Source organism: Halichoerus grypus, chromosome 1, assembly GCF_964656455.1.
Source record: "Halichoerus grypus chromosome 1, mHalGry1.hap1.1, whole genome shotgun sequence".
NCBI classification, from domain to species: Eukaryota; Metazoa; Chordata; class Mammalia; order Carnivora; family Phocidae; genus Halichoerus; species Halichoerus grypus.
The window spans coordinates 28,799,529-28,813,498 of NC_135712.1; the positions used below are offsets into that span (position 1 = coordinate 28,799,529).

Consider the following 13,970-nt stretch of genomic DNA (forward strand, 5'->3'; position numbering starts at 1 on the left):
AAAAAGCACTTAAAGCCAAGTGTCTTATAAATGGATAAATGGACACATTGAAAGGTGACATGTCATTTTAGAATAGGTGAGTAATGGAGAAGTCAAGGTAGGTGACTCTCAGGTTGGTATTCTAACCACTCAACTGCATTTCTTACTCGCCTCCAAACTATTAAAATTGGGAGTTTTTTGTTCTGTCTCCATATTAGCATCAGCATTGACAGAGCTATTAATAACATAGACACTAAAGAAAGAAAATGAGATTAACAATGGCATTCCCTCAGCTAGGTCTTCATCAAGCTATGAACAAGAGGAGTCAGTGTCAAAACAGTGCATGTAATCCTTTTCTTGATTTCTGGATTGTAAAATGACTCCTAACAAGCCGACATATAAAACATAGATTACCTTCATTAAAAAGAAGGCACTGTTCTTTCATTTTTATTTTTTTACCCAATATATCTATGATCACATACAGTGATTCTTCGGCCACCAATTCCTGTGTGAACACTTTCTGGTGGTTTTAATTAGTCTCCTCTCATAAATAGAGACTTATATTAAAATAAAATAAGATCAGTAGATTAAGGTTAATTATGCCTTATTCTCTTTTTTATTTCCTAAGCTTATGATACAATTACTAATTGAATCTAATGAAAGCCATGGTTATCTCTTTAATCATGTTTTAAAGAAAAAGCTGTAAAGCAAAAAAGCCCATTCTCACTTGAATTTTCTCTTAAAAGCTTTTTCATCCGTACTGATTCTGGATTGAAATATTGTAGATTAGGAACCCTGGCTTGTTTCTACTGGAGGAGATTGTAAAGTTCTCGTTCATCAACCTTATTCTGTGGATGCAGAGACTGAAGCTCTGCGAGAATTTTTGGATCTTGCCCAGTTGAGGAGCAGACCTGGGGAAGCAAGCCAGGTTCTGGAGTGCCAGGTCAGTGTTTTCTCATTGTAAGGCTGGAATTTCATATTTTTACCCATCGCATTTCCTACCGGACTTCTCGCAAGTTCATTTGGCTTGCTCTCTGCTCTCGTTCCGTTTGTGGCTATGAGGAGTAAATAAGATAATGATCTACATGGCAGCGACTTAATAAGCATTATTCCCCTTCCCAAAACCTTGTGTAAATATAATTTCATAAATCATGACACATTTGAAGATACTTCAGAAAAGCTCTCTTTTTTAAGAAATCTGGAATGGAATCTTTTTGTAAAGGAAGAATCTTTTATAATGCAAATAACCATCCCCTAGGAAACTTGTTTTGTCATCTTGGATATTTATAGCGCTGTGAGAGGAGTTTGTTAGTTCAGGATTGATAGAAAGCTCACTTAGCACACCAGTAGACAAATGGCAAAATTTTATGTGATTTACCAGCTCTGTCCCTGATGGATTAGATACAGTACCTGTGCATTCTCCGGGCACTACAAGCTCTGTGATCTGCCCTGACATGACAGGCCATGTGGGGATGCCATACACCACCTGCTTCTCTTGAGGAAATCAGAATTCATTAGCTATATAGGGTTGTTACTCTTTGACAGGAGCCGGACGGGCTGGCAAGAAAGTCTACTTTTCCCATCAGGATGAGCTGACATTGCTTCTTCTTCTTCATTGCATTCTCATGGGGGGATGAAATCTGTTTTCCCTGAGGACCGTAACATTATTATAGTAATATACTGGGGGACCTCCAATGTACAGACTGTCATCTAAATTCAGTGGTTCCTGAAATGCCCACTTTTAATTAAATGTGCTGTCATAAATTACTGGGCATTCTTTGATGATGACGGCAGCATCCACAAAATGATTAGTGCCTTTAAAACACATCAGTGTGCTGTCTATGCACTTGTCTTCAAATAATACTAAATTATTCATATTAGTGCTTTGATAAGGGTGTACTTTCTGAGTTCTTTGTTTAGTAGTGGGAAATAACATTATATTTCCTCGGCTTTTTTATAGCCACTCTCCCTCTGGCCAATAGTGCTCATTTGTGAGATCTCTGATCTAAATGACAGGTAGATTCTGCAGCTGGGCAGTCAAGGATAGAAGTAGTATTGTGTCCTGGCTAAGACATCAGGCAGAAAATACCAGTCTTACCACATACTAATTATGTGACCTTAGGCAAGAATCTCGACTGCTCTGTGCCTCAGTTTACTCATCTGTAAATTGGGGAGTAGGACTCCTTCCCATGGGTGATGGTTTGTAATTCAGTCACACCAACCTCCTCTTTGTTTTGACAACAGAGCTGATAGCTCATGTGTATGCCTCTGTGTGTGTGTGTGTGTGTGTGTGTGTGTGTGTGTGTGTACACACTCTCTCTTGTGGCTTTAGGTGCATTGCAAAACTATTTTATTAACTTTGGAGCATTATAATCATCTTTGCCAGATGTCTCTAAGAATTTTTTTAAAAAGGAACTTCCAGGGCGCCTGGGTGGCTCAGTTGGTTAAGTGACTGCCTTCGGCTCAGGTCATGATCCTGGAGTCCCTGGATCGAGTCCCACATCGGGCTCCCTGCTCGGCAGGGAGTCTGCTTCTCCCTCTGACCCTCCCCCCTCTCATTGCTGTCTCTCTCATTCTCTCTCTCTCAAATAAATAAATAAAAATCTTAAAAAAAAAAAAAAAAGGAACTTCCATTAATTTCCATGTCTTTTTTGAACATCTGTGGGAACTTTACTGAAGCATAGGAACCTAAGAAATGTCCGGAAACAGGCTCATTCAGTTTGGATGTGGCATTCTTGGAATTGCTGTATTTTAATATTAGTAAAACCATTTCAGTTATGTAAGTGAATCATCCTCATTCTCTCAAGAGAATGAGTCGGACAATAGAAATTGGGTTAACTTATTTTAATGAGAAGTTATGTGTATACATATGTGTGTGTGTGTATTTGTATTATGTTCAACTCTTGCTTCAATATTAGAATTCAATGTAACTAATAATGACTTTAATGAGAAATAACATCTATAAGTATCTTCAATGTGTTTGGCATCGTGTAAGGATTTTATGAAGGCTAGCTCATTTAATCTTCAAAGTTAGGAAAATCATAGACTCCAACAGGATCATGAAATCAGCAGTCACTGATGGTTGAATATTTGAGAGGACCACTTATAATTCTTCTTTGCATCTAAAACAGTGTCTGATACATAGTACATGCTCAATAAATATTTGTTGAATAAACTGTGAATGTATGAATGAACGAATTATACAATTCCAAAAGATATATTAGAATGAAAGCATGACTAACATTTAATCAAAGTAGAGCACTATATGCATGACTCTAGACAAGTTAATTTACCATTTGGGATCTCAGTTTACTCATCTGCGAATCAGAGGTCAGATCTCTACAGTCTTAAAAGTCCACCATGGGATTTACACCATCATTTACTGCCAATCAGTTTTCTCTGGTGCAGAAACACGTTTCACATTTCCACTAGTTAGGCAACAACAATCCCTGACATATTCACTTCATTTTTCCTTTTTGACTTTGTGATTTGAAAGTAAGATTTAAGGGGCGCCTGGGTGGCTCAGTCATTAAGCGGTCTGCCTTCGGCTCAGGTCATGATCCCCGGGTCCTGGGATCGAGCCCCGCATTGGGCTCCCTGCCCAGCGGGAAGCCTGCTTCTCCCTCTCCCACTCCCCCTGCTTGTGCTCTCTCTCTCTCACTGTGTCTCTCTCTGTCAAATAAATAAATAAAATCTTTAAAAAAAATTTTTTTGTAAAAAAAAAAAGTAAGATTTAAAAACCAATAAAGCAAGAAACAGACACATATTAGACTCAACCCCAAAGGACAGCCAACCATAACCACTGCATGAGAATAGAAATATGGCATTAGGTATCCAAAATTTCTCTTAAGTGGCTTCTTCTCTTTCTTCATTTTGAATTTTTTTTTAATTTGACCTAATACGACCTTGTTGCATAGTTATGTGAAAATGTTACTCCTACAGCCTACTCTCATCTACTTGAATAATAACACGTGTTGGACGTATTCTTTAGTTTCTGCTGGCCCATTTGTAATAATTTGCCTACATTTCATTTTTTATTTTCCTAACAATTGCCAGAGGTAAAAATTAAATTAAGCCACAAACTCCCTAGTGAATGAAAGGTAAGACTAATGATTAGTGCTTGATTTAGGGGATAATGAAATGAAGGCTAACAGGAGCAAGTTTTGTCTGGTATTTATGGCAAGTGTCAAATTAATGGACTAGACAGAATCATTTCATTGACTCTCTGAAATGGTGTCTTCTTTTTGGAGTTCAGAGTAACACACACACACACACACACACACACACACACACACACACACACACACACACACACACAGATGTAGCTCTAAAAATAAAGCTGTATCTAGTCTTTCCTTGACTTGCCCCTCTAGGAATACAGGGTCTGAACTCTGAATACATAGCAGTCTGCTTATGTAAGCAGAAGTCAGAAAAGCAGCTGCTTTGAGTCTGGTACAAGCAGTACTAAAAATTGCTTAACCAATTCAATAGTAATCTACAACTAGGCAACACCCAGGGAACAGATGTACTATTAATTAAGTAGATGTTGCCCTGTTTGAGTAATCCCCTTCCCCCATATAATCACACTTCAGACACACATTTAATGTGCTTGACTCTCTCTGCCATCTTGCAGGAAGCAGGTTACTGAAGGAAAACTACATTACATCTTATATCTTATTAGGGATTAAAAGAAGTTTTAACCCAAAATCTTTTTCTTTTTTCTTTTTTTTTTAAAGTTTTATTTATTTAAGTAATCTCCACACCCAACACAGAGCTCGAACTTAGAACCCCGAGATCAATACTCTTCCTACTAAGCTAGCTAGGCACCCCTCAAAATCTTTTTCAGTGTATCCATTACAAAAAAAACTCTTCAACAAAAAAATTCCCAAACCAAAGTGATTCATAAGTAAAAATTGGATAACCCGGATTCCAGTAAAACAGAACAAAGTAGATAGTCCCTAGAGAATGTTGTGCCAATATATGCCCTAAAAATAACCAATCTCTATCCCTGGTCTTATGAAATTCCTTCAGTCTTAATCCAGATGTCTCCTTACCTCAGCCCAGAGCTAACTGTACCGCTTACCACGATCAGCAGCCACAAGTATTTGACCAGTTTTGCGTGGGCTCAATACCTGCTTGTATTAGCTTATTAGTCAAAGGCTTTACCCAAGTGAAGCAGGAGACCGTTCTTGAATAATACACCCCCTGTCCCAGACTCAAACACTTAGAGCTCCGTTGCACACAAGTTGTGTGAGTGCTCTGGAATTAATCTCTTTGGTAGCATTTTTCATGCAGCACAAAATAAACTTTCCCGTGTAAAACAAAAACCAAAATAATGAATTACTGATAGAATAAGTTAATTCAAAAGTATTGTGACTTTCATGATTAAAAATACAAAAGATATCTAATGTTTCCCATCTTTCATATTGCAAGTCGACCTTTTGGATTGGTTAACTCTAGACTACACACCTCTTTCTCTGTAGTCAAAACAGGTGGAAACTATTTTGAGGACTATGAGATTTGCAGTCTGAAGAAATTTATCTAAATCCATACAATTCATTAGACTCAAAACAGTGGATTCTAATTATTGAGACATATTTGGCCCAGGTTTTATGGATTATGTGAACATGGAACTTGCTCCTTCCCAGCTAAATTCCAAATATATGTGACAGGAAAGTGTTACTAGAAAGATGGATGGCCATCCTCTTTCCTGATGACCCTCATAGTGCTGGTGTGATTGCTGATGGTGGTGAACGAACACAGTTGGCTTCCAGACCATCCAGACCAACACAGGGAATTTCATAAAAAGACCATGGATAGAGATGGATTATTTTTTAGGACACATGATGACAAAGCATAGAGAATTGAAGGAGTGGTCAGTCTGACCATTAGCTCCTCAAAGGTCTGTTGATATCCCACCTCACCTCAGGGTTTGGTTCGTGATTCCCAAGTATCTACCCCTACTCCTACCTGTTTCCTACTAGACATTGTCCTTCAGGTGATCCCCAGGCATTTTAACTTGGCAAAACCTGTTCCTCAAGTTCAGGGATGGAGTGTTTCAGCATCTGGAATTTTCAGTGACACTCTACTCAGCAGCTTGAAATAGGTAATTTAAATTGTCCTTGAGAGTTAAATCTTGACAGAAACACAATAAGGGTTAGAGAAAGAGTCCTTTCAGTTACTCTCCAGGGGACAAGTTATCCTGGATTTGGCAGTGCTCAGACGGATACTATCAGCCATTGGAATAATAAAACCAATTTTCCTTTTTCTGATTTTCATTCACTACTCTTCCCCACTTTTGCATTTCTGTTTTCCCCCTATGTGGAATACTGGTTCCAATATTCTTTACTATACAAATTCCTACCACACCAATCAAACCTCTCTACAACATGGTCTGTTGCCTATGATATAGTAGATGTTAAAAAAGCACTTTGAACATCAAAAACATAAATGGTTTTGAATGAAGGAGATGAATGATAACAAGAAAATCTGAAGGGTTCTTAAAGGTGCCTAGGAGCAGTTTTAGCTCTTTCAAGGATGGTGAAAGATGTGGCGACATAGTCTTCCCCGAAAAGTGTAAGGGATTTTACACAACATTCAGTTGCTCTGAAGAGAAAGGCCAGATGAATCACAGGTGTATTTCAACATACTCAGGATATTGTGATAGATTAAATTTTCTCAAAGGAAAGTACTATGTGATATAATTAACATACTCTAGTGCGTATCTCTGTTGGTGGGTTGATGGGGAATGGAAACTTGAGGTTATGAGGATTTAATTGCATGTTTTTATTTAAAAGACTTGCCTTATTGACTGACCAGGGCTTAGAATAAGGTATAAGCCCTGGTTAATAAAGGAAGCACTCTACATCTCTCAAAGTTACAAAGACAAAAAGAGAAAGAAAGAAACAAATAAACAAACTTGAACTGAGATTCTATGACATAGTACTGAAATACAGGGAGGAAACACCAGTCATTTTACTGGGAAAAGGCAAAACGAACTACTTTTGGATTATCCTCGAAGACAAACCATACTTGAATTCTTCTGATTTCTTGGAGTAGTATTATTTTATTTTGTATTTTGTATTTTATTTTTCAGGAGGTTTCTAATTTTGAGAATGCACAACCAAAAAGAAAGTAAGTCAAGTTTACTTTGAAAACTTTATGTTCTGTTAGTTCTATAATGTTGAATGGAATATTTTAGTGGTTCTCCTGTCAAAGCGCTTTTTTAAAAATTGTCATGTACAAATCTAGATATGTTTTACTCTGCTACCGTTTATCTGTTTATGCTGATGCATAGGAAACCTGTGTTGTGACATTTCTGTCCACAGGGAGGTGAAAATTAAATTTCCAAAGAAGAAACGTGTTCAAACTAGGCTCATTAAAGTGGGAGCCTACTCGAAAACATGCTTCTATCGGTGACCTATTAATCTTCTGAAGGGTTCTTCTAATCCAAATAAAAATGTGTTTGTAAAGAGATTTGGGTTATTTAGGTCAGGCTTGGCTTTACATTCAGCACATCAAGCTGCCGGAAGATGTGGCACACACATGTTGCATAAGGTAATGGGATTTTAACTAATAAGCAGGAAATACATAGGGGCCAGAAGTTGGTTTATGGGGAAATTTCCAGATTGGTTGCTGATGATACGGAATAGCTTCCTTGCACTCTGGAGTGGTCTGAGACCTAACTGTTAGCATGTGAAATTCTCTCTGGGTGGAATCTTTCTGGACAGCTTTGCTCTCCTGCCCCCGAGGCATTCTGTGCTTTCATATACTTTCCTTCCTTTCCTGCTCAAAGCTTTCTCCCAGTAAGGATATAAAACACACCCATAGGAAGTAGGTGATTGGATGATTAACAGCTTAGAGCACTGGCAGACAAGGGTCGTTGTCTTTTAGCCAGAGTTAACTATTTAAACTACAACAGTGGCATTTTAAGCCTGAACAGGCGTAAAGAAGGGGTTTTTTGGCAGGGCTCATCTCAGTGGGAAAAACTGAGCTGCCTATTAGCTGTTCATTCCATCCACAGATAAGGAATTCTAAATAAAATACTTAAATGAAATGACAGCTACTGGCTTATGATTGATGCTTCTGTAGATCAGAGGACACCAAAACATGGAGAGGCAAAGGGGAATGGATGAGAGGGAAAGTACCTGATGCTGACTGAATTAGGATTTTTCAAAATCAGTGAATGTGCTCCTCTAATTATGACCAATTAAAATAAAATTGAAGACTCTCGAGTTCCTTAATTCTCTTGTCTACCACTCCCCTGAAGGGAATAACATCTCAATGCTGTTCTGCACCTACCTCACCTTATAATACTATAAATAGCTGTTTGGGAACACTTACTCTTTGCCAAGAGGTGTCCTAAGCGTTTGCATTGACAAATTAAAAAAACAAAATAAAATGGTAAAGACAAAAATTATATATACAGATTTTTTTCTTACAACCCTGAACTTAAGGAAGGGTGAACTTGGCATTAATTTAATGACTACCAAGAATATAAATAGTGGGAAACAATCAAGCTACCACAAAGTTAATTATATGTACAGGACACGCGTGTGTTCACCCAGTGCATAAAGTAATTAACACGATCGAGTCAGTGTAGTCTTATCCTCTGTTTCTGTTTTGTACATTTTATTATGGAAATTTTCAATTATACACAAAGGAGGAGATAATGATGAACTCACATCACCAAGCTTGAACTAGTGTCAACCTATAGTCAATCTTATTTCATTTCTACCTATTTGACTTCCCAGCCCTCCAACCCTCACTATTTTTTTAGAGCAGATCCCAGACACATAATTCATTTTTTGATATATATTGCTATAAAGTAAGTACTGTATTTAAAAAAAAACATAACCACAGTGCCACACTGCACTAGAACAAAATAAGAAAAATTGTATAATATGGCCAAATATATAGTCACTGTTAAAATTTTTCTGAGAGCCTCGGGGCGCCTGGGTGGCTCAGTCGTTAAGCGTCTGCCTTCGGCTCAGGTCATGATCCCAGGGTCCTGGGATCGAGCCCCGCATCGGGCTCCCTGCTCCGCGGGAAGCCTGCTTCTCCCTCTCCCACTCCTCCTGCTTGTGTTCCCTCTCTCGCTGTGTCTCTCTCTGTCACATAAATAAATAAAATCTTAAAAAAAAAAAAAAAAAAAATTTTCTGAGAGCCTCAAGTGCTTTTTTTAATAGTTAATTTGAATCATGATCCAAACAGGATCATTGCAATGCATTCAGTTCATGTCTCTTAATTCATAGGCCCTTCTCCATTGATTTGTTGAAGAAACTGGATTGTTTGTTCTGAGGAATTTTCCATATTTTTGAATTTTGCTGATTGCATCATTGTGGTATTTTTTTAAAAAAACATGTTCTTCTATCCCCTGTGTTTCCTGTAAATTTGTTAGTTAGATCTCAGGGCTTGATAATGTTCAAGTTTGATATATGTGTATATATTTTAAAAGTAGGTCATCAGTGACTGTAGGCTTCCTGTTGCATTACTTTGGAAGCTCATATATCTGGTTGTCTCTAGTTTTATGACTGTGAACTTGCTTAGTGGGTTCAGATGGTATCAGACTGATCCATCCAGCACAGAGTTGCCCTTCAGCCTTTCAATGAAAAGTTTTAACAGCAATTGTTGATTACTGCCCAGATCTATCATTTCATTGGGGATTGTACATGATTATATTCAATCATTCTTTCTGTATTTATTGAATGGAATTGTTTCAAAAAGAGCTTGTCCACATCAACTATATTGATTATCTTGAGATACAGTCATGTAAAAATGGCCCACTTTTTTTGTGTGTGGGTTTTATGAATGTTGCATGGAAATTTCTCCAAATTGCATGGAAATTTCCAGGCCAAGATTATACTTATATTAACTGTTCTTTGCCATCTAGGGTCAGGAAAATTCAGGGCTATATATAGACCTTAGTTAGAGGTAGAATATATTTCTGCTCTCAAACATATTGCAAGCATGTCTAGGTAATCTAATTTGTGTTTGATTAAAAATACTATTTACTAGATGTAGACTTAAATATCTGTTTCTTTTATTCTTCTAGGTCAATCCAGAGATCTATGTCTGAAAACAAAGGATTTGGTTAGTAATTTAGATTACTCATGCAGATAATCTGTTCTGTTTCTCTAAAACTTCTTTTCTTCTGCCACTTCCATACAGCAACAATAATTGATTAATGAAAGTCAAATTGAGTTGTCTTTGAATTCTATAGAAGAGATTTTTTAAAAAGGAAGGTGGTTCCATTCTAACTGTAAATGGCTAAGGCAAAGAAATCATTGATTTATTCAGAATAATTTCCTTTTACATTAAAAATATAATTCTCTTTGATGGTTTATTGGCTGATTATCTTCCGGCTTCCCAATGTTAGCTTGGCTGGCCATGGTCAAGGTGACCTCTTCCATATCTTTTCAGGTATATGAATCTAGGAGTGAATAAAAAGAAATTAAAAATGTGTTACAAAAGACTCTTCCACAGCATTTCAAAAACCAGAACTTTTCTTTAGTTTCTGTGATTACAGTTTCTGTAGTTATACTAAAGGCCATTGGCTTGATTTGTATTTTAATTCTGAAGTAAACATCTCATTCTATTAATCACTTTTAGAAAGCTAACGGATAACGTCTCTCCTTCTCTTACAGAATATAGTGTCACTAATTATAAAATAGTCGCAGTGGCAAAACATCTGGATTAGGGGCGCCTGGGTGGCTCAGTTGGTTGAGCATCTGCCTTCAGCTCGAGTCATGATCTCAGTGTCCTGGGATCGAGTCCTGTGTCGGGCTTCCTGCTCGGTGGGGAGCCTGCTTCTCCCTCTCCTCCCCACTCATGCTCTCTGTTGCTATCTCTGACTCTCTCTCTCAAATAAATAAATAAAATCTCTTAAAAAAATCTGGGTTATTCAGGCAATACTTTATTTTTTAAAAGATTTTATTTATTTATTTGAGAGAGAGCACAAGTTGGGGGGGAGGGGCACAGGGAGAGGGAAAAGCAGACTCCCCGCTGAGCAGGGAGCCCGATGTGGGGCTTGATCCCAGGATCCCGAGATCATGACCTTAGCTGATGGCAGATGCTTGCTTAACTGACTGAGCCACCCAGGCGCCAGGGCAATAATTTATTTTTAATGAGGTTTGTTAAACTTGTAAGTGCCCTTTCTGCCCAGTAGAGTCTAGGAGTTGGATGCTCAAACTCCTTCCCCTGTCTTTTCAAAAACCAGTCTCCTGGGTAGATCTGAAAAGCTCATTCAGACCAAGGTGATGATCATCAATGGATGCATCTTCCAAGGGTGTCTGCATTTTAATCAGGTCTGATATTCTTCAGGTGACAGCATCCACAGAGTTGTGTCCTGTCTCACTAATCAAGGCCCTGTGGGCAACTAGTTGTTAAATAGTTTGAATATCAGCCCTGATTTAAATAATGTATAGTCTTAAATATAAGGAAGTAAGGCAAAATTTTATTTTCCATCTAGATTTATTCTCATAACCTGCTATGCAATTTGTAAACATAAGGCTATAGAGATTTCCATCCTAACATAATTCTTGATGCTCGACTGCCTTCCTGTAGTCAAATATGAGAGGAAATAGTGTCTTTAAAAACAGCACAGGCGTGCTGACTTTGTTTCCATGTGATGCTTTGGGTGCGTTATCTCACATTTGCTTGATCAGTATGATGACATGACATGTGGAATGATCATCTTTGGTGAGGAGATGAGAAGCGATTCTAATTCTTCATGTTAGCACAGTTCAGTTCTTCACCGCACGTCCAGGCCCTGCTCTAGGTGGTGGGAGGACAAGACCAAGTAAGTCATCGTTCTTCCACTCAAGACTTGAGAGTTTCTTAAAACCATCACAGCTAGTGTTCTCTCCACACACTTGATCATTTTGTTACAAATGATGAGGAATGTGGAGGGTGGGGACACTTGAACTAAGCATAAAAACATAAATGTTAATTCAGGAAAAAATCCTTCCAAGAATAATGTAATCACAAACCATCAACAGGTATTTCCATAGTAGCATCCTACCACATACGCTTGGGTGCTTATGTGTTTATGGAAATAAATGGGGGCCCACAGGACACTTGGGATTGTCCGTCAGGCAGTAGAACTCTCCAGGATGGACCACAGAGCTCTCCTGTCACTTAACCAAGTTACAACTGTGTGCTGATCTTGTTTTGATTTCAGATTTCTTACAGTTACTGGACAGATGTTACTGTGAATTCTGCTAACCAATCTTCTGCTTTATTTTAGAAAGAAAAACAATGAATGACACAATCTGGCCGGAACCCTGCAAGCCTGAGAATGATTCCCACATCAGAAGACTCTGTCAGCTAAAAGGTAATTGCTAAATTCAGTTCAGCTGACTTCACATTTTCTGAAAGTAGTTTAAAGGGTAGGTAAGAAAAATTTACCTCTTTCCCTATTAAAATGAGCAGGGCATTGTGGTCTACTTTAAAAAGGAAAGACAACTAGAATAGGAAGTATATGTTATTAATAGTGTGTCCAGGTGTGCCTAGATACATATAGACATATAGAAAGGAAGTCAAATCTAATTAGGTTGACTGTGGAAGCAAAGAATCAATTGCCAATAATATTTGAAAGTCTTTGATGTCTATAAGAATTTTTTTAAATGTATTAAAAATCAGCACATAGAAAAATTCTCTAAATAACATCAATATATTAATAGTTGTTAAAGCATTTGTTTTCCCTAAAAATATAGAAGAGTAACCTTGATTATTAATACAAAATTGTATCATTTCATAATTTAAAAATTCCCAAGAAGAGAAAATTAGCAGCCAGGTGTAGAAAAATTTATTAATGATAAATGACTTCAAAATTAAAATTATTTAACTTTGGGAAGGTAATGAATAAAACAAAAAGTCTTCAGGGTTCACAAAGATGAACAACAGCATAAAAAGTTGATCTGCTTGGTATTCTCCCTCTAATGTTACTAGAACAAGAAATAATTGATTATGTTAGTTATTGATTATTTAAGAGTTTCTAGTTTTTAATTAAGGACATTTTTTAGTATCTTGGGACAAAGGGAATTATCATGCATATTTATCATGAGTTTAGTGATTTGATTATATATTCTGTCCAGATTTTACCTTTTATTTAAGAGTGCCCTTAGATTTACTAAGTAATTACTTATGAAAATAATTTATTTTGAAATATTTCAATTTTATTCAAGGTGATGTAACATTTGCGGGAATAATTTTTAACTGAATTTTTTAATGGTGAAACATTTTGGGATTTAGATATTTTCTTTTAATCACAACATGGGCAATGTCTTAATAAGATCATGTTTTGATTGGACTGTATCTTTACCTTATGGATGCCAGCTATGTTCATTCACACTTTCTATAGATTAGTCAAACATTCATCTACATCATCCATCCTCTGTCCCTTTAATAAACACATGTGATTTTTAGATTATTGTATATTGATCGATGGATCAAGAAGTTATCATTTTTAGTTATATAGATTATTTTTAGTTATAAATTTTGTCATAAGTTTCTTCAAAAATTCAATCTGCTAAAACTGCCTTTCTCTGATTTTTTTTTTTTTTAATTTAGGAGTCATAGGCAGGTAATTCTATCATAGCCAAAAAAATCTTGGCTTATGGTGGGGTGTTTCTGATTAGTGATGTGCTCTTTATCAGAGAAGAAAAAAGCAAGCCTTTACAGAAACCTTCTCAGCTTTGGTTACTTCTGAATCTTGAGCTACCGTATATTCGTGTGTGTGTGCATGTGTGTGAGTGTGTGTGTGAGTGTGTGTGTGTGTGTGTGTGTGTGTGTGTGTCTAAAGTTTCAGCTGACATTTCAACCGTAGCAGCAGAGTCACAGGACGTTTCCTAGGGATTCATGCTGTGCGAGGAAGAGCTGATGGCCCGACACCACGGCCATGCCACTGTAAACTGAAGGGAGAAATTCAGTGGGGGAGGGAGGGCCACAGGTTGTGGACTTGAATTTTATGGGTGAAGGAGCTTCATTTG

General features: G+C 37.3%; 1 protein-coding gene across 1 annotated transcript in view; it reads left to right on the top strand.

The window, feature by feature from the left end:
* SAMSN1 (SAM domain, SH3 domain and nuclear localization signals 1) overlaps positions 1-13,970 on the top strand; it is a 127,380-nt gene that overhangs the window by 12,186 nt on the left and 101,224 nt on the right. Inside the window, exons 2-4 of the mRNA XM_078058124.1 lie at positions 7,076-7,113; positions 10,034-10,071; positions 12,227-12,313. Coding sequence (XP_077914250.1) covers positions 7,076-7,113; positions 10,034-10,071; positions 12,227-12,313 — 163 coding nt within the window. The remainder of the gene's footprint in view (positions 1-7,075; positions 7,114-10,033; positions 10,072-12,226; positions 12,314-13,970) is intronic.